Source organism: Sinocyclocheilus grahami, unplaced genomic scaffold (assembly GCF_001515645.1).
Source record: "Sinocyclocheilus grahami isolate Dianchi unplaced genomic scaffold, SAMN03320097.WGS_v1.1 scaffold29.1, whole genome shotgun sequence".
NCBI lineage: Eukaryota > Metazoa > Chordata > Actinopteri > Cypriniformes > Cyprinidae > Sinocyclocheilus > Sinocyclocheilus grahami.
The window spans coordinates 2,240,469-2,266,175 of record NW_015505208.1 but is presented as its reverse complement, the minus strand read 5'-3'; the positions used below and the strand labels follow the sequence as shown (position 1 = coordinate 2,266,175).

Genomic DNA, 25,707 nt, shown 5'->3' with positions numbered 1-25,707 from the left:
ATGGGTTTTACTGGTTTTGTCTCATTACACCAGGACACGGCATCACAGTATGGAAGGGCCGTAACATAGGGCTGTGCATCGCATGCAATTGTCAAGCGCATCTCGTCAGTAAAGCCGGTTCCGTGATTGGTAGTAAATCGCCATCACCTGCTTTCAGATGGAGCGGCATTTAATACACAGAGCCGAGTTCACTGACAAGCTAGACAATATCACGTTCATAATTGAATGCGATTCATCTGCTATTATGAACACGATATTGCCTAATTGGCAGTGAACTACGGCTCAGTGTATCAAATGCCGCTCCATCTGAAAGCAGGTGATGGCGATTTACTACCAATCACAGAACCGGCTTTACTGACGAGATGCGCTTGACAATTGCATGCAATTAATTGCACAGCCCTATCGTATCATTTCCGTCACGCGCTTGAGGTATTCGGCCAATCACAACGCACTGGATAGCTGGCCAATCAGAGCACACCTCGTTTTTCAGACCGATGAGCTTTGTAAAAATCGACGCGTTTCAGAAAGTCGGGACATATGGAGAAACAATAATGAACAGTATGTGGAAAATAATGTGTTTTTTGAACCTTAAACTGCATAAACATTTCATTACACCAAATACACAAAATAATGTTCTTTTTTAGCAACATCATATGACCCCTTTAAGTCCAGGTACCAATGAATTTCAAGTAAAGGGAATTAGGCACTTCATTCTCCCTTCAGAAAATCACAATGATGATCCTTATGAATATTTGTTGGGTAAGGCATTATGATAGATGAGCTAAATGGTTATATCTGGTCATGATGTCTTTTGGTCATGAGGAAATTCAGTGGCCAACAAAAAGTATTTGCATTTTTCAACCCATTTTGATTGTCAGTGATTGTTGTAAACATATTCATATTTTATGTATTAAGATTTTTTAAAAATCATGTAAATGTATATTTTAAAATATTATATATTAAAATGTATACAATGTAGTAGTATAATTTAGTTTGATTTATACAATTTATTTTATAATTTAATAAATTGTCTAATTTTTCAGCTAAAAAGTAGTTTGACTCCTAAATGTATAATTTTAGGTTTAGTTTTATTTTTAGTCTGGACTCTGGAGCCCTGCATTGAATTTTAGGATTCTGCCTTCATGATTTGTGTATTCTTGTTGCAAAACGCCGTCTCAGTTGTTCTGTAGGTGTCGTTTCAGTCGTTGAGTGATTTGTATCCTAGCAGGCCATTGTATTGAGATCTTAGGATGGCCCATTGTCCTGCATTATTCATACGAGAATGGGGTCTGCTCAGCAAAGACGTCAAACCATGGCAACAAATTTCAGATGATGCTTCAAAAAGAAAGCTGTTTATAAGTCTCTTTCAGAAGTAACTGCAAATCCATCAAGTGTGAAAGCCAATCCATTTTCAAGTCTGCCGAGGTGTAGATCGGTAGTTATCTTTTACTACCACTGATAGACCTTGAATTGTGAAGCAGCTGTGCTCGCTCGCTCGCACTCGAGGTGAGAACGGAGGCGTCTGTGGTGTTAATTGACAAAGGCTGCAGTAGATCGCACTCTGGGTGTGATCACTGTCATGAAAAAGGTTTCTGGGCCATACTGATCGGAAATACACAGGAGGAAGCACGTGTTGAAGATCTTTCAGATGAAGTGAGGGAAAATTTGGAAATTGATATTTCTAACTGTCTGAAGTGGATATTATTTTGGCTTATAGAGTAGACGTACCTATTAAGCTCACATACCCATTAAGCACACTTCCATATTTGAGCTCAGATTATAAAAAGAAAAAAGAATGTATTATCATACTTGATGAGTTTGTTACTATATACCTCCTATAATTTCAAGTCAATCAGACCATTGCACACTGAGATATGGGTCTCCATGTGTTCACACTGTCTGGCGGCCATTTTGAAAGCTGTCTGAAAACTTTCACCAAATGAGTAGCCCTTTAAATGTGCATTTTTTTAGACGTTTAAGCCTTTATTTTGGGTAAGTTTCACTACTTATTGTAAAATTAAGAGATTAATGTTTAGACTTTTGCTTATTATAACCTGGAACTTAGATGTGGGAAATAATTACAGTTAGATTCAAAAGATCTTACTATCTTTCTATCTTTATAAAATGGTTAAAAACATCTTTAAGATAGGGATGTAATGATTCACTCAACTCACGATTCAATTTGATTCACAATTTTTTTTCATCTTTGTGAAATTGAAATATAACACTAATAATATACTAATATAGCACTTGCATATTATTGCTTTTTTGTTGGTTTTGATTGCTTTTACTGTCCTCATTTGTAAGTCGCTTTGGATAAAAGCGTCTGCTAAATGACAAAATGTAAATGTAAATAACAAAACTAAATTGAAATTTTAAAACAAGCCCCAAATCAAATAAATAAGTAACACAAATAAAATAAATCTCTTCATATAAACAAACTAAGGCTTTGTCTGTGCTCTTTCCATTTAAAATGAGAGGCAACCAAATTACATTACATTACAAATTGAATTGTATAATTTCAAAATTTGAAGCAAAAACAGAATGGTTTGACTTCAGTTTTGTGAAACTATACATAAAAAATATCTGCATGAAACAGAAACAGCAGACGAGCTGAACGAGACGCAGATTCACTCTCTGCCAGCAGGTGGAGCTTAAAGCATTTCCTTGGTTACCGCTGTAAACAAAGCAGCATGAACAGCAATGATGCAGTGTTTCCTTGGTTACCGCTGTAAACAAAGTTCACTTATGAACTTTAATATGCATTATACAGAGGCAAGATGAAAATAAAAAATACCATCTAAACTTTTCTAAAGACAGTAAGTTCCCCTCAGACATACATTCATATAAACTCCTACCCCTAACTGAATCGCGATTTGTTCAGCATCTCAACCGATTTGAATCGTCACATATTTTAATCGATTTTCAACCGGCTCGCGGTTAATCCTTACATCTCTACTTTAAGATGACAAAATCTAGATGTAACTATAGTTTAGGCCCAAAGATGAAAGAGGCATGTATTCGTACAAAGAAGGAGCCATCGGAAACCTGCTGTATCTGTCCAGGAAAAAAAAGCAACTAAAGGTTGGAATAAACTACACGACTTTTAAAATTTGAACAGATTTTTAAAACACCAGTGTATGACGTAATCCTCAGTCGTTTAGGGCATGATGGCTAGTTTTCCTTTGTGACTTGTAAATAGTCCCAAAGGAAAACTGGCCATCGTACACTAATGGCGCTTTTCCACTGTGTGGTACGACTCGGCTCGGCACGGCTCGGCTCGGTTTGCGTTTCCACTATAGTTCAGTACCGGTTTAGAGTGGGCGGGATTATTCACATGTCGTTATAGTCGCGCCGCCTCTATTGCTGCGATTCCTGAAAAACTTTTTCATTCCGCGTCGCCCCATCAAGCTCTCGCTGGATCCGCTCCTCTGCTATCAATGAGATTGGTTGTTAAAAAAGGTGCACTCGTTCAAAACAGTTGCGTTCGATCCTTCGCTGGCTGTGCTGATTTAAATCTAGCGGTTCTGTTGTGTTTGTGTCGCAAGTTCAGTGACGCAGGTAGTGACGATTCTCTACGGCCAATCCGTGATCAGCAGAGTTTACACGTCACGTTTTGGTAACAGTACGGTTCGCTTGGAACCTCAACCGAGGTGGTACTAAAAAAAGTACCAGGTACTCTACCCAGTGGAGAACCCCCCAAAAGTGAACCGTACCGAGTCGTACCGTGCCGTACCATGCAGTGGAAAAGCGCCATTAATGACTGAGGATCACACACTACCAGACTTTAAATTCCTTCCGATCACAACAAACTCATCCAGAAATGTGTGCATTGTTGCTAGGAGACACGTGAAATAGAATGACATTAAATTAAATTAAATTAAAACAATATGTGTTCTAAAATCGGCTGAAAATATTAAACACGTTTGATCTCCTCTGACTGGATAGAATCAAAGTCTGAAGCTAAAAAATAAGAGTCTGTGATCTTGCACTACATGATTTTCTATGGATTCTGTCAACTCAAATCTACAGACTGGCTTTGACCTTTGGCAACTAGCATCAACTTCTCCAGACTGTAAATCTGTGGAAAATCGAGGCAAAAATCGTGCAGTGTTTAAGAGACTATAGATAAGTTGACATCCATTTAATAAGAGGCTTCATAATGAGGCTAGTTTCTGTGTTCATCCCCATGAATTAAATGTTTTATTGGTTTGTTTTATTTGATTTTTGAATTTGTGTTACTTAGCTGAACTTGGACTAGTCTAGATGTTGCAATGTGCTTAAATTATACTTCATTATGAATATATAACTGATCAAATTGAGTGCCTTGTTGCTTGATTTTAGTGTTCAGTTTTTTTTGTGATTGACTTTGTATCTTCAAATAATTAAAAAAAAAAAAATTATTTAAAAAGGTTGTTTAAAATAAACAAGAATTTTTAATAAAACATGACGTGAACCTAATGCGAACAGGGGTGTGCTTAAAGGGTACAAAAATGTACCCATTAAGCACAGCCAGACTTTTTGCATTTAGTGATGTATATCTTAATCAAAATGCTTTTGCCATTTAAAATAACATTTAAATATTTTTGTGTGAGAGATTAATATTTTATTTTAACATAACTTTTTATATTGAAACCAATATCTTCTGCACTAAAAATGTCTCAATGTAGATTTTAGTGAGCTTAATAGGTACGTTTACACTATGTGGTTTTGTTTCCCAGTTGCCATATATGTAAGCGTTCAGGCTGTTCTGTCTTTACAGATCTTGAGGGATTCTAGCAGATGGATGAACAAGCATGGCTGACACCATAACCTTTGGCCTCCCCTCATCAATCAAATCATAATGCAACAAACACACATTCACACTCTGCTATTGTTTCGGAGGTCTGACGGTTTAATGAAGATCTCCAAGAATATCACTCAGTCTCGCTCACCATTTTAAGATGCCCATTCACCAGTGTGTCCCCCCCCCCCCCGTGTCAAATAATGGTCAAAACTAGGCTGAACAGAGTATGTTGCTTAATTGCTTTATGCTCGACTGCAATAGAAGCAATTTCTCATGGGTTACTGAGCCAACAGCTAATTAATTGCTTCCGTATGCCATTACTGAAGACTGTTGTTAGCCCTGTAGAGTAATGTGTGTGTGAAGAATTACAGGAAAAAGACGTTTCCTTTGGAGTACCACCACGCAAAGAGTCATATTCTCAAATCTGCCACAATATCCGTATTAAATTTTAGCCATTGCAAATAGAGATAGACCGATATTTCGATTTATCAATATTTTTCCCGCTATTTAAACATTTTACCATAATCAGATATCGATTTTGTAATATCGGATTCACCGATAAACGCCACCATCTTGTGGGTGTTTTGAGAATTGCGCAAGGATCGCCATTGCAGCGTGTCTGAGGGGAGACGAGACAACAACAGCGTGCAGGTACTTGATTTGCTGTAGTTAATAACTTTATTTAACATAGCCATTTATGCACAAATTAGATGCGTTACATAAATACCTGATATGTCGTTTATGCAGCTAAATTTCTAAATCCCTGGTAGCCCTTCGGGCAGGTACTCTTCAGATTTTGGTCGCCCGAAAATTTATTTAACTAGCCCAAGTAAAAAAAGTCATTTTTTTTTTTAAATATAAAAAATCAGATGGGAGTTTAAATGTCAATCAAAAATATTTTCAATACACAAATATCAACAAATATGAAGGAAGGAATTTTATTTCACTATTTACAGGGTATCTGCAGAATTAAAAAAAAAATACAATTTAGGCCATTTATGACCCATTTTAAGAGCTGCACAAGTAAAATGAACACGGTATGAGTGGGGTTGGACAATGTCTGTGGTAACATACAGTATTGAGCCATAAAATTACATGATTTACAGTTCAGATACAGGTTTTCACAAAAGCAAAAATCTTATACAACAGCATTTCAGCCTTTAGACCATTTTTATGAAAAGGGATAAATCAAGCATATAAATTGTCAATTTAAAACGTATGAATATTACTGTCTTAATTGTTTAGATTTTTTGAAGACACATTAACTTCTTTCTCATTTACAACACTATGTGTTTGCTGCGTAAAAACATGAGTTGATATTTGCATTGATCTGACCATAAACAGCAAGAAAGGTTTATTGGAAATGCAAATTAATTTTCTGCCACGAGGTAGCGCTTTAGGAGCGCTGAAATATTGCGGTTTCCCTGGTAAAGGCTGTACACACGCGCTCATAAACGCTGCTTTATCAGGAATTATAGGTCAAATGAAATTAAAATGCCAACAACACGTTTCTGAGGACAGTCGGTTCCCTTCAAATACATTCAAATAAAGACATCCACGCTGTGTTTTGACTTGAAACGTGCAGCGCTCATATTTATCCAATGACCTCATTGCCTTTTAAAGTTTAATCCAGCCGGATCGCGACTCTTGTCTTTCCGTCCCCAACTGTAAGACCTGTTGAAATTATAATTTTATTTCTTATACCATTTAATGTATTTAAAACTTTTTATGGCCTTAAGTTTGATACAACTCACTTTATGAGTTTTTAAGGACCTGCGGGAGATCTGCATTTAAGATAGCCCATCGGGCAGAGTAGTGATACATTTTGGTAGCCTAGCGATTTTGCGCGCCCTGTACTAAAATCTAAAGCCACTGTTTTTAATGTCTATTATATGTTTTCGTCAGTCATAATAATGCCTTTGAATTATCTACATTTGAAGAGTTTTCGGTAACACTTTAGAATAGAGACCAGTTCTCACTATTAACTAGTTGCTTATTAGCATGCCAATTATTAACATATTGGCTGTTTATCAGTACTTATAAAGCACATATTCTGCATGACCATATTCTACATCTCTAATCCTACCTAATACCTAAATTTAACAAGTCATAAAGTCATAAATATAATTAAAGTCAAAAAGTCAAGTTAACAACTACCTATTACTACTACTACTAACTATTAATAAGCAGCAAATGAGGAGTTTGAGGCAAAAGTTGCAGTATAATGGTTTAATATCGAGAATTGGACCTTAAAATAAAGTGTTACCGGGTTTTCTTAACAAATATTGACAAATGCAGTTTATTGGGTTTAATTAGTTGGCCAGTTGTATGTAATTTGATTTAATCTTTAATCAAATACAAATTGTTTTTATACTTGTTTACATTTTTCATAAGTATTTTCTAATTGTACACTACCATTCAACAGTTATTTAATCAAAAAATACAGTAAAAATTAAAATATTGTGAAATAATATTATTGCAATTTAAAATAACGATTTTCTATTTTAATGCATTTTAAAATAAAATGTATTCCTGTAATGGCAAAGCTGGATTTTATCTGGACCTTTCCCCAAAAATGTCTATAAAAATGTTGAAATATGCCTCAAGAACAATGTGAATCTTTTTCCAAAAAAGTAAGAAATCGAAATGATCTACTGTGAGCGAAGCGTAAGTCAGCGGTGTGTTCTTACAGCCGTCTTAACTGTAAACATTTGGCTCGAGCATATGTGACCCACCACAGTACTTTGTAAAGTCATACAAGTCTGTGATCTTGTAAGTGAATGAAACGGGAGCATCTCATTATGGGATTAGGTGTCAGTGGGTTTACATGATGGCTAACAGGATTGCATGCCAGGCATAGCACAATAGTGCCTGACTCAGACCCCCCATCTGCGCTCGGCGCATGCTGTCTGACCAGAGCCCCTGTAATAATATTTGTCATCGATCAGATAACATAGCGATAGCTGCACATGGTCTGCATCCTATCCGGTCATGGTGATGCAATCTGACTGGATGGCTGTGCTGGATAAAGCATGTAAAAGACTGACTAGGCGATTCTCTGCTTGCCAACTCCAATATGTAGCTTGGAATGTGTTTGGATATAAAGCCTCTGGCTTGTTCCGGATGCCTCTGCTTTAATGTGACATACAGGTTTTTTTTTTTTTTATCCCTTTAGACATGCATGCAGAAAACACACACAGGACCCGGTTAGTCTGAGGTTCTTTAGTATTTGTCTAAGATCTCCTAATCTTGGGTGCTGCTGGGATGGAGGCAGCTCCAGGCCAACTGTGTTTTCTCACTCTGCTGCATCATTAGCCTCTAATTTGTGCCTGCTAGCATTCAAAAGATTTGATTATGGCTAAATGGCTTAATTTGCGGGTATTATCCAAATGACTGTAATCTGGAGAATGGATGGTGGTAAATGGTTTGTGCGTGTCAAATACAAATATTATTGTCTGCAATTGTTAAAAGTAGGTGCTCTTGCTCTAATGATCATGTTCTGTAGATTGGTGAAGATAAAGGGTTTAATTTATGTGCTAGAATTCTGATGTCACCCAATGGAATTTTAAAACAACTGATATATTAATAATAATAATAATAATAATAATATGAAAATGTATTATTAGTATTGTTGTTGTTGTTGTTAACTTTATTGTCCAAAAAGAACTTATATCAACTTTAATATATAATATAAACAAATGTTTTTTTATATTATATTATGTTATGTTATGTTATATTATATTATTAATAGGGATGCACGATATATCGGCCACCATATCGGTATCGGCCCATATCGGCTAATTTTTTCTGTTATCGGTATCGGCCAGATAAGAAAATTTGGCCGATATCTTAAAGCCGATAAATAATGCATTATTTCCTTCAGAGACACTTCAGATGCGCGCTGTTCGTTTGCAGCCTTTTGTGCAATTGTACATTGTAATATTGTGTTTATTTGATGTATATCGGTTATCGGTATCGGCCAAAATTTTCATATCGGTGCATCCCTAATTATTAATGTTAAATATAATATTAAGAATCTTGTTCTTTCAACACAATTTATTATTATTATTATTATTATTATTAATAATAAAAGCAAGGCTGTGTAATAATATTAACATTGACATCCAAAAATGAACTTTAACCACTCTAAATATAATTTTAATTATATCAATTTATATCAAATAAAAATTTTCTATTATATTCTGTTCTATTCCATTCTGTTACATTCTATAACATTATTTTATATTATATTATAACGACTGTCAAATATGTTAAGAATATAATATTCTTTCGACCCCATTTACTTGTAAATACTTGTTCCTTTTTATTATTATTTACTTTAACAATTAAAAATGAACTTTAACCACTCTAAATATAATTTTAATTATATCAATTTATATCAAATAAAAATTTTCTATTATATTCTGTTCTATTCCATTCTGTTACATTCTATAACATTATTTTATATTATATTATAACGACTGTCAAATATGTTAAGAATATAATATTCTTTCGACCCCATTTACTTGTAAATACTTGTTCCTTTTTATTATTATTTACTTTAACAATTAAAAATGAACTTTAATCACTTTGATAAATATAATAATGATGTCTATTCTATTCTATTCTTTTCTGTTCCAGTCTGCTTCAGCTTTCAAAAAAACTTCAAATAAATGTTGTTTAGACTGCAAATAAACAGTTTACTACCCTTTTAGCGTGCTGTTGATGAATCATTCTGAATGAAAATGGATTGAACGGTGATCTCGGAGCACATATTTACTCCACTGTGCTCAAGTGTCAGTATTGCTCTAATGCACCAGTTACATACCATAGATTTGCATAGCTTTCATGGATAAAACTCTATGCTGTAACAACCTCTTCAGACATCGACAAAACTGAGTATGTTTCCATCTATAGCGACCTGTAGCCTTTAACCACTTGTCTCGACACTTCACTGTTTGACTGCTGTCATTATGAAATCGTATTTTTAATGTGTTGTCATCATTTTAGCCCATTTATCAAACAGTTCTATCCATTACTTTTGTCACAACAGTTGCACTATGTTGCTGCTGTGCAAGGATCTAAAGTGCTTCTATGTAAAATGCATGTAAAAACAGCCAACTGGCTGCCTGCCGTCCCAAGCGCTTGCCTTGTGCCAGAGCCGCAGGGCGCTCAGAAATGATATCAACCACATCAGACCTCCTTCAGTAATCAGATTCATTCTCCGCCAGCCTGGTAAGCAGCCCTTCCTTTTTGATACCCGCTCGTTTAGTTTATAATGATGCACACCAGACATCAAGTCACCTTTATTTTATTTATATAGCGCTTTTAACAATACAGATTGTGTCAAAGCAACTGAACAGCATTAATTAGGAAAATAGTGTCAATAATGCAAAGTGACAATAGTAAACACTCATTTTTCATTTAAAGACAGTTCATCATTGAATTCAGTGATGTCAACATCCAGTTCAGTTTAAATAATATCTTTGCAATTATGTCAACGATATCGCCGGAAATGAAGTGTCCCCAACTAAGCAAGCCAGAGGCAACAGCGGCAAGGAACCAAAAATCAGTGTGGGCTTTTCAAACATAAGCTGTTTTTAATGGTTCATTAAGGGCTTCAAGGAAGTCTAAAGAAGAAAATAATTGCCGTTTGATTGGTAAATGTGTTTTTGGTAAGAGAAGGAGTAATGTGTGCACCATATGTTATATGAGTGTGTGTCGGAGTGTGGCCAGTGTTTAACAGGTGTTTGGCTGCTGTGTTTAGTGGTTTTCTCTTGCTGGGATCAATGCCATGGCTGAACGTACTCCAAGAGGTCTCAAGGACCATTATTGAGATGTACCAAAACATTTCAGAAAAAAGACTCATTCATTAAATTGTCTGGTTGTCCATGGAGCATCCCTATAATTTACACTTTGTTGCCTGTTTGTGAACAGGTTTTTGAGTATCTCTTTGTATGTTAATATGTGATGATAACCATGTTATCAGTATATTTGTTCTACAGCAGAAGGGTTTGTGAGTACAAACAGTTCTTTGTCGGTGTAAACCCAGATTAACCTCGAGTGTTTGACCACTCAGCTACAAATGTCCCATGTTGCTGCTTTGATTTACTTTCTATTACTTAGTGAGGCTTAAGGCATTTTCAAATAGTGCAGTGTTGTTTCTAAGCAGCCGTACAGGGGACCCAGAGCCATATTTATGGTCCATAATAAAAAAGATTTTTCTATTCAATTTGCGAATTGAATTATCAGAAAAAATTTAATTATCGGTTTCCATCCCATGTGTTTAAAAGAAAAAAAATCATAACTGTCAGGTAAACAGAAAAAAGAAATGTACATTGTAGTCACTTACTATGTTGTAGTCGCTGTGGCTCATTTGTTATTAAATATAATAAATTCTAAACATTTTAGAGTGTGCTTCATGTTTGCTCATAGTTGACAGATGACAGGTTTTGGCTTCTACATTTCAGAATGACCAAAATAAAAATTTTTCTTCTCTTTTTGTCATGGCTTGTGAGTGTATATATTTAAAAAATAGCTTATTTTGGTAGATGTATTATTTTGGTGTTTCCGTTCGACATTCAATATACAATATTTCAAAATGACTTTACTGTTCAAATTGAGGTTGATTTTTTTTTTTAAAGAAGTCTCTTATGCTTACCAAAGCAGGATTTATTTGTTCAAAAATACAATAAAAACAGTAATATTGTGAAATATTATTGCAAATTAAAATAACTGTTTTCCGTTGTAATATATTTTAAAATGTAATATATTTATTCATTTATTCCTGAATTTTCAGCATCATTACTCCAGTCTCCAGTGTCACATGATCCTTGAGAAATTATTTTAATATGCTTATTTGGTGCTTAAGAAACATTTCTTATTATTATAAATGCTGAAAACAGTTATGCTGCTTAGTATTTTTGTGTGGAAACTGTGCTACATTTTTCTTCAGTATTCTTTGATATATAGAAAGTTCTAAAGAACATAATTTTGAATGGTAGTCTTGTCGTATCTTGGTGTCAAGTTTTGCATAGGCAAAAACCACACTCAATCTAGTTAGTTAAATTGATGTACAGTAGGCCTACTTGGTAATGAAACTTCTTTAAAACATCACATATAAGTGAGGAAAACAATGTCATGTTCTGATCTTGTTCTCTTTATTAGTAGCATTATGTCTCAGTTTGCCCTTTAAGCATGTGACTTACCTCGGCTCTTAAGGTTTTATAAACCTGGGATTTTAAAGCAGATTATCAGGGTAGTCTGGTCTGACAATCTGTCCACAGACAACCAGCAGCAGCAGCAGTACCCTTAGGTCACGTGAACCCACTTTGCTAAGACGATTTATGAGCCAGATCACAAATTTCACAGACAACAATACCAAGTCCTAGACTTCCTCCCAGCTCTCTTTGTACTGGTTACAGCGTTAGAATCATGCATCATGTGTTTGTAGCATTGATAGACATGTACAATTGTCAGTTCTTGAACCATGCGCAGTTTTAAATCTCAAATGTATTGCAGCTGAAAATGAACAGGGTAAAGAAACATGAAAATGAAGCGACAGTTCTGTCAAGCATACAGTTTTCCAGAAGGTGTGAAATCAGATGTGGCATGTAATATGAACGGAGGTGAGCATTATGGTGTTATTGCTGTGGAGGTTCTATCCTTCAATTAGTGTCACTGATCAGGCTTCTGCCTGTGGGGTGAGTCATAAGACACCGGTGCACAGAAGCCAATAAATCATCTGTATTAGCTCCAGCTGCTGCACACCGCGCAGATATTTTCAGACAGCAATTTTCTGAGCAGTATAAGGGATGGGAGCTGTTAGCACAGAGGATGTTGAAGTATTTACGTGCACAAGAGTCATAGATTTAGTGTTTGGCTTGAGTGATGAGCTGACATAAGAGATTTTTCAGTCAATGTATATTTTCATATAACTACACACACTTACATTTATTCATTTAGCAGGTGGTTTTTATCCAAAGGGATTTATAAATGATGAAAAAACACATTTTTCATAAAGTAGCTAACAATAGTAGCAGTATCAAAGTACAGATTTAAAGTAAATGTATACATTTATCACATAATAAAAATAAAATAAATATATATATATAAATAATAATAATATATAAATAGCATTTATATAAATATAAAAAATATTAAATCTTAATCAATCTTAATTATTAAATAAAAACATTTACTTATTTATATTTAATATATTTATATATTTTTGTATTTTCATCTTTTTGTTGTTGTCATATATTTTTAAAGTCGTTAATTTTAATGCATAGTGAAAATATAGAGTTACAAAATAGAAAATTACAAAAAAGTCATCTTTTTGGGTGAATCGCTTTACTTTTGAGTTGATATTATCAGTTCATATGTGTGTGAAAATTTTATAATTTTCTCACCTTCATGACATGTTGTATATTTTGCAAATATATATTTTTTTAGGTATATGCAGTAAAATTACATTAAAATATATGACAAAAACAAAGAGACTTATTAATATAAAAAACTATTTAAAAATATAAATATAAATAAGTATTAATTAAGATTATTCTATATGCATTGCATACATAATGATTTTCATGAGAATCATTATGTACTTAATATTTTTATGTAAAAAAAAATTTGAATTTGTGTATTTTACTCAAATTCTATACTGAACAGGTATTTTGCTTCATAGCTCATACTAAATTGTGTACTTGGAGTCTGTATTGTTCAATTAGTATCCAATACCATAACTGTTCTATAAGTGCTCGCTGAAGAGCTGTGTCTTTTAGCTATGTTTTGAAAGGTGTTTCTCAACAGCTGCTTCAGTCAGACAGCCTCGTGATGGACCCCGCAGTTGATGACATCAGTCTGCTGAGCTCATTTAGTTTCCTGCCGCTGCCTCGCTGTCAGGTCTGCACACAATGAGATCAGCACTGCAGGAGTATCCTTTTCGCCCAGCAACTGCTGATGTACTCGCATTTTGGGTACAGGCACCGATCAGCCGTTGAAGAGAGCAATCTGCCCTTCACATCAACCTCTGCTGCTGCTACTGCAGTGTTTCTGCAGTCTGAAGCTAAAGCACAGCGCATCTGTCCTCTCGCTTTCAGAGCTCAAAGCCTTCAGTCAACACTAATGAGCTGCTGAGCTTCGGCGTGCTCTCAGCTCGAACAGACAGAGGCGGCAAATGCCACTGCGCACTAGTCAGTGTGTGATTCTGCGCTCTGGCTTTAAGCTGGCGTACAGATTTGCTGACACATAGTGCATCCTCACAGAAAACCAAAATAATTGGTTGTTGTCTGGGCTTGGTTTTATTCAAATATTGACAGAATTTTCATTTTTATCATTAGAAGTTTGTTGTATTGATGACTGGAGTATATGCACCTGATTTGTCTCCAGTTATTAAAGCTGTCAAATGAGGGCGTATTATGATGAAATGCTCTTATTCATGTTTTCAATGAAAAGTCAGCAGAATATTTCTAAAGGTAATTTAGAAATGACCTTTCATTTAGTCAGATAGGAGCCATAATAAAAGTCCTTTGTGAACTTGTTTTGAATGATTTTTCCCTTGGTCTGGACTCTTGGTTCTTTAGTTTGATAATGTATTGATGGTATGACAAAGCTTTCCTACTCGCATCTTGTCAATTAAACCTTAAAATAGCTCTATAACAAACCATAATTACATTTTGAATAAAAGACCTAAAATCATCAGCCTGCAGTTGAACTTGTTATAATAATTGATATGATTGGTGAAGTCAGCTCTTGTTGGTAATTAGGTTTGTAGATATTCTTGGAGTCTCTAATGCTCTAGGTTAATGGGGCTGTTTGTTTCTCCATGTACTTCTTTATGCTTCTTGAGTTTATATTTGCTCGTGTCCCTAGACATTTAGCAGTAAATGTAGTGCAAAACTGAATATGTAAAACACTGAGTTCCACTGATTCCTACAAAGTCCAGGTGCAAGCTATGATGGATGTTGGTGGTGTGATTCTCCCTTATCTTTTTTCCACATATTAGAGATAATAAGTTAATAAGCAGTTCCAATTGAGGTATTTTTAAGCATGTTGCAGTAATAAGCTCATATTTAATCGGTACAGTTGAAGATAGGCAGTCCATAAACCCGTCAATTTTTTTAAATTGCCTCTCTCGTTCGCCAAGCAGCTGGTCGCCAGACTTCTAGAGCTCTTCTGATATCAAGATCAATGAAATTTCTTCTTACTCTGCTTGTTTCCTGTGAGAGGGAATGTGCAGCCCTAGCATTGGCTCTAGCCATTCTTAATCACTTAGAGATTTACTTTGACCTCGTTTCAAATCTCTATGCAGTGGTCCATTGTCAATGCACTCCCTCCTTTCTCACGGTTTTAGCAGCAGTCCTTGTTATTCTCCTGGTGCATGAATATGGGACACTCCTATCAAATTAGTGGCAAACATTTGGGAGAAAGATTGGTCCACATGCACTAATGTGGTTTACCTTGAGTTATTTGTATAAATATCAAAGCACTTAGGTCATTTTTCACTGATAATCTCATCAGTGAAGGTGCTGCAGCACCTCATAAATATATAATTCCTCTGATAGTTCATAAGCAATGATTTCAGTAAGCTTTGTTTGTGTGAGCCAGTAGTGAGAGTGCAGACATTTGGCACACTGATTATATGAACAAGCTTTCTTAAATTCACTTTGAAGCGTCACATGGCTGTGTGGGTGACTGGCGCATTCTTAGCCTCTCTGCCAATGCCGGGCGGCTCAGGACATGGTGCCATGCTGACTAACTCACTTTACTCTGATCAGTGAGTTTGGCAAAATCCATACAGAACTGTTGTGCCATTTAGATTCATTTAAACCAGACCGTGCTGGTTTAATATAGTAAATATATCATTTTTATGATGTATTATTTTTATTATATTATATATTAAAATGCCTTGTTCCCCCAAAACAATACAAATTTTTTTTTTATTTGACAATTAATTGAATATATTAACATTGTACCGAATAGGAATTTTATTATTTATTTATATATTGCTTTTATATTGTATTTATTTAATTATATTATTATATATTTATATATATATATATGGTATCTATCACAAAATATATCACATTGTATTGAATATGAATATATTATTCATTTCATTGTATTTATATATTTGATATTGTATTAATTTAATGATTCTATATATATATATATATATATATATATATATATACTGTATATATATATATAAATATATACGTATACATATAAAATATAAGTGTTAGGCCTACAATAAAATATTGTGAAATTGATCAAATGTTAGATTACTGAATTCAAAGCAAAGGACTTTTGCTCCCAGCATTGTAAATCTCTGTGGAATTTTTGTAGAACATGTAGATTTATTTAGTGTATATGAAAGGTTGCTTCAAAGAGTGCAGTGTCCAATTAGGGACAGACATGCAGCATCATGATCGATGTTCTGCTGGCCTTTTATAAACCAGCTCCAAGCATCGAATTCCACTGCAGACAGACGTACTCTATAGAGAGCTCTTACATTCCTATCAGTGGAGGACTATTCAGTGCCAGCTCGCTGTCAATTTCAATATTTCCTCTGACTCGTTGTGAGCAAGTCCTTAAACTTTAAACTTCAGACCTCTAAAACTTCAATCCTTAGGCAGTAATGAAGCAGAAGTCAAATCAAATAAACAATTAAGTCCCTCCACTAGTTTTTTTTCCTAACTTCTCAGCTATTGTTACATCTTCATCGATTCCATTGTGCAATATAGCAGTCTGAGGGAATGAATCAATATTCATTGTGTTTTGCCTGATGGGAAATGGAGGACTATTGGAGTTGGCATGCAGGCATGCAGGCTGAAGCGTCAGTCTGGGTTTTAGGGGAAGTGTGGGGATGTACAGTCATTAAAGCTCCAGAATGCACTGATGAGGCACAAAGCTTCCACCGCATGACTTGCTCTGAACAGCAGATCCTAATGGAAAATCCATCTCTAATTGTAGGGGTAAAAACGGGGTGGACAGGTCCACCAGCAGAGGCCACCGATAGGGTCAAACAGAACCCTTTAGCGGTCAGCCAAGCAGGAAAAAAACTTTTTTTTTTAATCAAGTTTTATATATTATAATATATTATAATTTTAGTGCTGATACTACTATAAAAAATGTTTTGGCTTACCCTTATTCTTTCATATGGTTGCACCATTTATTGTTTTAACCTTAACAGGAGCTCTATGGCAATTTCCTCCTGTGCTCAAGGCTGTTTTTTGTGTTTCTGTGACTGTCAATGTGGACTCATCAAAGTATATTGTTTTGTGCTGTACAGTCATATTAGGGCTCAGAATACGCTCAGCATTAGCATGATGCAGATTGCTACAAATGACAGTGTCTGAGATATTGTCCTTGAAGTACAAGGAAGATAAAAGCGATCTGTACTAGGGCTGGGCGATATAGTAAAAAAATATTAATTTTCAATATATATGCATTTGCTTTGAAATATCTTATTTTATTTATGTTATTGTGATTTATTTTATTTTAAAATATTGTTTAAATTAATTAATTATTATTTTTTAAATATTTAATTAGCTGTGTCTGTATTTCATACCTCTTGGATTAAAAATGTTCATTTATTTGGTTAGAAATAATAGTAAAAGAAATAATCAAGAGTATTTACCTACATATCTCTTTAAAACATTTTAATATATGAAAAATATAATGGTGAACATGTTTTAGTGATGACACAATTGTACTGATGAATCTGAGTTTTGAAACAATTCACTAAAATAGACAGTTCTAACCGATTCATGGAAATGAATACCAACATTTAATGCCATTTTTTTTTAAAGTCAGAGGCCCTGTTCAGTCTGTCCCTATGCTCTCTTAAAGAGGTCTCTTCAAGAACTTTAATGGCCAAGTTAAAAGCACATTTATGTATTCACAGTGTTGTTTAATTTTATATCGTTGCAAAGTGATCATAAATATTCAATATATATCGCCCAACCCTAATCTGAACAGTGTGAAAAGTCAAATGAGGTATTTTGAGTCCTCGGCTGCTTCTGTGACATCTGTCCTCTCTTTCTTGTCTGTGTTTCTGTGCATCTCATTCTTTCTCTGACTGACCTGGGTTTGTCTTTTCTCCCTTCTTGTAGAGAGTTTTGAGGTGACCTTCACCAAAGAAGGTGATGATGGGCTCTTTCTACTGCCTTGTAACCGTTTTATTAACCCACTAACGCAAATACAAAAGAAATCGGCACTTCACACGGAAACTCCTGTCATGCTCTTTTTAATCTCTTCCCAGTTCTTCTTCTTTTTGGTTTGGTTTTCGGTTTCCTCTCACCTTTGAATTCGTTGGAAATGAAAATTCAGCTACTGGATGACAAGTGTGATGCGGGGATAACAGTATCTAGAAATATCTATGCATGAGACATCCATTGAAGTTTGCAGATCCTAACAGTACTTCAGCTCCAAAACAGAACAAATGAAGGGAAATAATGCACGTGCACTGGTTACTCGGGGGGGTGTGGGGGGGGGGAGACATCCTCCTTGTAAAGTCCCATTTAGGGGTTTGCTTTTAACACAACCAAACCGATATTAAATCTGTGAGACTCTGACGCTCCAGAGTTCAGTTCCTGCTCAAAAGCGACATTGCTGAGATTGTTAAATGATGCAAACTCTCTGCTGTCCAGTCTGTGGTGTGGTTTGAGCCTCTTCACCCTCTCCTCCACTAATGTTAAATACGCGGCATGGCAACTACTGCTGGTTGATGTGGATGTCAAGCAAATGGATATTTCTAACCCCAGCTCTCATCCAGCCTTTAAGTTTACTGCCTCTGCTCCTCGATTTTGTTTTGTTTCATTCTTTGTTTTTTTAAAGGTTTGAAAGAGACAACATTGCACAGGAAGACTTCCTTCACGCCCAAATCTAATTTTAAGGGGGATTTTAAACTCCAAATGAGGGGTTTTTGCTTGTTTGTTTGTATATTTGCTTTGATTTGTGCACTTCTGAAAGGATGCTGGATCTCTGTCATAAATCCTTCTCATTGCCCCATGATTAACTTAACACTTTGACCTTGCTTTCTTGTTTAAATGTTACTTTTAACCAAAAATCTGCATTAAACACCTCAAGTACTACTTTAGATATATTATGCTATTAAATACAACAGATATCTGTTCATTGGTTCATATCATTTCTTTCCTGTCCTTGTATATTAAGTATTCCTGTGAAATGCCTGTCCACATTCTGGGTTTCTTACTGCATGAATTTGCAATGTGATCAAATGGCTTGGACCAGACACTCAGTATCCCCCTTTTAACTCTCCCTTCCACCTCCCAAATACTCACCCCCCCATCCCACAGTGCTTCTGGCTTCCTCCACAGACACCTTCACCTCCCACCTCCCCTCAGTGTTTCGATCCCTTTGGCTGCCAAACCAACTTTGGCTGTTCTTATTTGAGTGTGGCGTGTTGTGGGTTTCTTTTATCTCATGAACAGCAGCTGGTGCTTTGGCTCACGGGTGGGCTTGACTAAACATGCGTGTGCCGTTTGCAGGGGAGATCTGCGGCTTCAGGATTCATGGGCAGAACGTGCCGTTCGAGGCGGTGGTGTTGGATAAATCCACTGGCGAGGGCGTGATCCGGGCCAAGGATAAACTGGATTGTGAGCTGCAAAAGGAGCACACCTTCACCATCCAGGCCTACGACTGTGGAGAGGGACCTGATGGCAGCAACATGAAGAAATCTCACAAGTGCGTATCTTGTTTGGGAGTTTAAAAAGAACTGGAATTAATAGTTGTAATGGCGCTAGAATTGAGCCAGAATGGTACACGTAAGCATCCTAGTTGTTCAATGTGTCAAAATGTATTTAAAAGTGTGGGGTTGGTAAGATTTTTAAGAGTTTTTGAAAAACGTATCTTGTGCTCACCAAGGCTGCATTTATTTGATCAAAAATACAGTAAAAATGGTAAAATATTATTATAATTTAAAATAACAGTTTCTATTTGAATATATTATGAAATGTAATTTATTCCTATGAAGACATTATTCCAGTCTTCAATGTCACATGATCCTTCAGAAATCATTCTAATATGCTGGTTTGGTGCCTAAGAAGCATTTCTTCTTATTATTATTAATGTTGAAAACAGTTGTGCTGCTTAATATTTTATTTCTTTTAGGATTCTTTAATTTTTTTTAAACAGCAAACAATTTCTGTTTAAACACAAACAGCATTTATTTGAAATAGAAATATTTTGCAACATTATAAATGACTTTATTGTCACTTTTGATAAACTTCATGGCATCCTTGCGGAAGAAAATTATAAATTTCTTAAAAACATTTTTTTTTAAAACTTACGGACCCCAAACTTTTGAACGTTAGTGTATATGATTTATTTATGCATAGTAACTGCACTGTAAAAATTTTTTTTTTCAAAAATCAAAGATTATTGAAGTATGTTTTACAAGAAAATACTATTCCAGTGTTTCTATTTAATTCAGTGCGTTACTTGCTATTTCTGAGTGAAAATGTATTTGTACACAAATTTTGTTTTCAGTGTAATAAATAATTAAAAACACTATGGGCAAGTCAGCTGTAAATTAAGGTTTACATTAGATTTGCCTTACTTAACAATGTGATATTAATAAAATTCAGCACAGAAAAATTATGCGACATTGCTGAGATTGTTAAATGATGCAAACTCTCTGCTGTCCAGTCTGTGGTGTGGTTTGAGCCTCTTCACCCTCTCCTCCACTAATGTTAAATACGCGGCATGGCAACTACTGCTGGTTGATGTGGATGTCAAGCAAATGGATATTTCTAACCCCAGCTCTCATCCAGCCTTTAAGTTTACTGCCTCTGCTCCTCGATTTTGTTTTGTTTCATTCTTTGTTTTTTTAAAGGTTTGAAAGAGACAACATTGCACAGGAAGACTTCCTTCACGCCCAAATCTAATTTTAAGGGGGATTTTAAACTCCAAATGAGGGGTTTTTGCTTGTTTGTTTGTATATTTGCTTTGATTTGTGCACTTCTGAAAGGATGCTGGATCTCTGTCATAAATCCTTCTCATTGCCCCATGATTAACTTAACACTTTGACCTTGCTTTCTTGTTTAAATGTTACTTTTAACCAAAAATCTGCATTAAACACCTCAAGTACTACTTTAGATATATTATGCTATTAAATACAACAGATATCTGTTCATTGGTTCATATCATTTCTTTCCTGTCCTTGTATATTAAGTATTCCTGTGAAATGCCTGTCCACATTCTGGGTTTCTTACTGCATGACTGGATGCAATGTGATCAAATGGCTTGGACCAGACACTCAGTATCCCCCTTTTAACTCTCCCTTCCACCTCCCAAATACTCACCCCCCCATCCCACAGTGCTTCTGGCTTCCTCCACAGACACCTTCACCTCCCACCTCCCCTCAGTGTTTCGATCCCTTTGGCTGCCAAACCAACTTTGGCTGTTCTTATTTGAGTGTGGCGTGTTGTGGGTTTCTTTTATCTCATGAACAGCAGCTGGTGCTTTGGCTCACGGGTGGGCTTGACTAAACATGCGTGTGCCGTTTGCAGGGGAGATCTGCGGCTTCAGGATTCATGGGCAGAACGTGCCGTTCGAGGCGGTGGTGTTGGATAAATCCACTGGCGAGGGCGTGATCCGGGCCAAGGATAAACTGGATTGTGAGCTGCAAAAGGAGCACACCTTCACCATCCAGGCCTACGACTGTGGAGAGGGACCTGATGGCAGCAACATGAAGAAATCTCACAAGTGCGTATCTTGTTTGGGAGTTTAAAAAGAACTGGAATTAATAGTTGTAATGGCGCTAGAATTGAGCCAGAATGGTACACGTAAGCATCCTAGTTGTTCAATGTGTCAAAATGTATTTAAAAGTGTGGGGTTGGTAAGATTTTTAAGAGTTTTTGAAAAACGTATCTTGTGCTCACCAAGGCTGCATTTATTTGATCAAAAATACAGTAAAAATTGTAAAATATTATTATAATTTAAAATAACAGTTTCTATTTGAATATATTATGAAATGTAATTTATTCCTATGAAGACATTATTCCAGTCTTCAATGTCACATGATCCTTCAGAAATCATTCTAATATGCTGGTTTGGTGCCTAAGAAGCATTTCTTCTTATTATTATTAATGTTGAAAACAGTTGTGCTGCTTAATATTTTATTTCTTTTAGGATTCTTTAATTTTTTTTAAACAGCAAACAATTTCTGTTTAAACACAAACAGCATTTATTTGAAATAGAAATATTTTGCAACATTATAAATGACTTTATTGTCACTTTTGATAAACTTCATGGCATCCTTGCGGAAGAAAATTATAAATTTCTTAAAAACATTTTTTTTTAAAACTTACGGACCCCAAACTTTTGAACGTTAGTGTATATGATTTATTTATGCATAGTAACTGCACTGTTAATTTTTTTTTTCAAAAATCAAAGATTATTGAAGTATGTTTTACAAGAAAATACTATTCCAGTGTTTCTATTTAATTCAGTGCGTTACTTGCTATTTCTGAGTGAAAATGTATTTGTACACAAATTTTGTTTTCAGTGTAATAAATAATTAAAAACACAATGGGCAAGTCAGCTGTAAATTAAGGTTTACATTAGATTTGCCTTACTTAACAATGTGATATTAATAAAATTCAGCACAGAAAAATTATAACTTAGTAAACCGATTCACTTCTATTCTTACTTTCACCTTGGTTGTTACATTTAAAAATTAAAGATCTTTTTTTAGATCTAGCACATCTAAGACATGCTTTTTTATCTCTAATTTCTTTGTCTTTTAAAAAAAATTTGTGGCACTCAGAAGCCATAGACCCCATTTGAAACATCCCCTTCTTATGATATCACATAATGAGATATTAGAACACTTGAGGGTCCTGTGAATGACTGCGTCCCATCAGAGCATGCCTAAATGAATCATCCATCTGTTAACAAACAAGACTTGCGTCGCTGGCGTGCTTATTCCCACTTGTCTGATTCTAGTTTATTAATGACGTTTTGATGTCGCCCAGGGCTACCGTCCACATCCAAGTGAATGACGTGAACGAGTATTCACCAGTGTTCAAAGAGAAGTCCTACAAAGCCACAGTGATCGAGGGCAAAAAGTATGACAGCATCCTGAAGGTGGAGGCCGTGGACGCTGACTGCTCTTTCCAGTTCAGTCAGATCTGCAGCTACGAGATTGTCACCCCTGATGTGCCCTTTACCATTGACAAGGATGGTAAGTGCTGCCAATTCAGATCTCCTGCCAAAACCCCAAGTTATATCCGTGATATTGACTTCTAGGTCATTGTTACTCATGTGCCTATAAAAATTAATTTGTGGAAACAAGCTGCCATTTTCGGATCTGTAGCATACCTAACATTGACGTCAGCAAAACAGTCACCTTGAGTTGTGGCCTGAATTTAAGTATTCAATTGGGCTTACCTATCTTGTGAGGTTATTGCTTGTCCGTTCTCCTTATGAACAGGCAACATCAAGAACACCGAGAAGCTGAACTACAGCAAGGAACACTTGTACAAACTCACCTTGACCGCATATGACTGCGGTAAAAACCGTGCATCTGAGGACGTTCTTGTGAAAATCAACATCAAGCCCACCTGCAAACCAAGCTGGCAAGGTATCAAAGACCTCTGGATCTTTTGTCTCTCATACATTCAAACAAACACAACTGTATTATTTTGTTGTTTAAAGCTGGAAAGCTCAGCCATGAAGGTCAGTTTTGTGAAATTTCAGATGCAAGTATACAGCTTTGTGCTTCAACAAGTTGTGTACATGGACAAAGAAGTTTAAAAGACAAATCCTCCATTATAGCTAAAGATTGTAGTTAAATACTGTCTGAACTAATATTAACATACATTTTAATATGTTAGGGCTGTCAATCGATTTTAATCTCGTTTTTATAAGTATTTGCTAAGAAATAACCCACAAATAAAAACAATATTGTGTTAAGTTAAAAAAATCAACTTGTAAATTCTATTTCTTTTAATATGGTGTTTATGAACAGTCCTGGGGATGTGATGTATTGTGTTAAAAAAAAGAAAGAGTAAAAGTAAAAAAAACTTTAATGTAAAAAAAGGTTGTTTTATGTTAACTAATGTTAATTTATACAGCGTTTAATTATACATTTTGAACTACTGTTCCAACATTTTTTCCGTAAGATTTTATTTTGTTGAAAGATATGAATACCAGAAAAGACGCATTAAATTGATCAAAAATCGCAGTAAAGACATTTATACAAATGTGTCACTGTTTCTACAATATTTCAACATTTCTTCTTATCATCAGTGTTTCTTGAGCAGCAAATTGACAAATTAGAATGATTTCTGAGGTATCTTGTGTGTCACTGAAAAATTCAGCTCAGTTATTACATAACAATATTTCACAATAATACTTTCTTTCAAAATCGAACCAATCCCAAACTTTTGAATGGTAGTGTATTTAAAACAAAAAAGATCATATCAGGTATTTTTCATTGTTATTTCATGTAAACTAATGTTAGTGTTTTACAGAATACTCTTTGTTTTTTGAATGACACATTTTCTCTCTGTTGATAGGATTTAATAAAAGGATTGAATATGAGCCTGGTACAGGCAGTCTAGCCCTGTTCCCCAGCATGCACCTGGAGACCTGCGAGGAGCCAATCACCTCCATTCAGGCCAGCATCATGCTGGAGACTAATCACATCGGCAAGGGCTGTGACCGCGACACGTACTCCGAAAAATCCCTGCACAAGCTGTGCGGTTAGTCCCAACATCCTTATTATAATAGAGTTACATTAACATCAAGATCATTAAATGTGCTTATTACATTAAGCGACTAAAGTGTAAACTATTTTAGACTAATTTACATAATCGTATTACCTTCATAATCCCACAGGCACATGCTGAACTATAATGCAACCAATATTTTGGGATACTGTAATGAATAATTGTTTGTGTGCCCATCCAGGTGCCAGCGCTGGCACTGTGGAGCTGTTGCCTGCTCCCGGCAACTCTGCCAACTGGACCGTCGGCTTGCCCACTGACAACGGGCACGACAGCGACCAGGTGTTTGAGTTCAACGGCACCCAGGCCATCAAGGTTCCTGAGGGTGTGGTAAGCACCACCCTGAAAGAGCCCTTCACCATCTCAGTGTGGATGAGACACGGACCTGGAGGCAGGGAGAAGGAGACCATACTCTGCAACTCTGACAAGACTGGTAATGACATTCATACACAAAACACACTGACAGGTCTGAGAGGGTGATGATGGCTTAAATGTTTGCATTTCCTCTTCGTCTTTTTACTTCAGTAGGGCAGTCAAAATCATCATGTGATAAATTTAATGTGTTATTAACGCTGTTAACACATTTATTTAGTATGACACTGTAATGGATAATAAGTAATGCACTTTTATTGCAGCTTTTTATTATATTTTAAATTAATATTTTAAATTTCATGACATCTCATGATATCTATCAGGCATTTTATGTGTAGTATTACAAAAAAATAATCACTTTAATAATCACCTTTTTGTTGGTTTTATGTAAATGTATATACATAAATATACACAACTGTTCAAAATTGTGGGGTCAGTAATGTTTATTTTATTTGTTTTGTTTTGTTTTGTGTTTTGTTTAGTTTGCTAGCCATTTTATATGTGGTATTCCAACAAAAAAAATCCCCAGTGTTCCCCTTATCCAGTGTTACACACACACACACACACACACACACACACACACACATATATTCTGAAATACGTGTCATTACAAATTGCTTTATTGTTTTGTTTTCTTTCCTTTAAAAGGAATTGAATGCATTAACTACAAAAAAACATGTTTGAAAGAAAACGATAAAAAAACAAAAAAAAACTATTTTATATATATATATATATATATATATATATATATATATATATATATATATATATATATATATATATATA

At 35.4% G+C, this 25,707-nt stretch overlaps 1 protein-coding gene across 1 annotated transcript in view; it reads left to right on the top strand.

The window, feature by feature from the left end:
* The first annotated feature begins 16,584 nt into the window (after nucleotides 1–16,584).
* The window catches only part of LOC107571559 (calsyntenin-1-like), a 23,960-nt gene continuing 14,837 nt past the window's right edge, over nucleotides 16,585–25,707 (top strand). Inside the window, exons 1-7 of the mRNA XM_016257884.1 lie at nucleotides 16,585–16,833; nucleotides 17,886–17,937; nucleotides 19,306–19,501; nucleotides 22,795–23,003; nucleotides 23,253–23,402; nucleotides 24,340–24,525; nucleotides 24,734–24,982. Coding sequence (XP_016113370.1) covers nucleotides 16,585–16,833; nucleotides 17,886–17,937; nucleotides 19,306–19,501; nucleotides 22,795–23,003; nucleotides 23,253–23,402; nucleotides 24,340–24,525; nucleotides 24,734–24,982 — 1,291 coding nt within the window. The remainder of the gene's footprint in view (nucleotides 16,834–17,885; nucleotides 17,938–19,305; nucleotides 19,502–22,794; nucleotides 23,004–23,252; nucleotides 23,403–24,339; nucleotides 24,526–24,733; nucleotides 24,983–25,707) is intronic.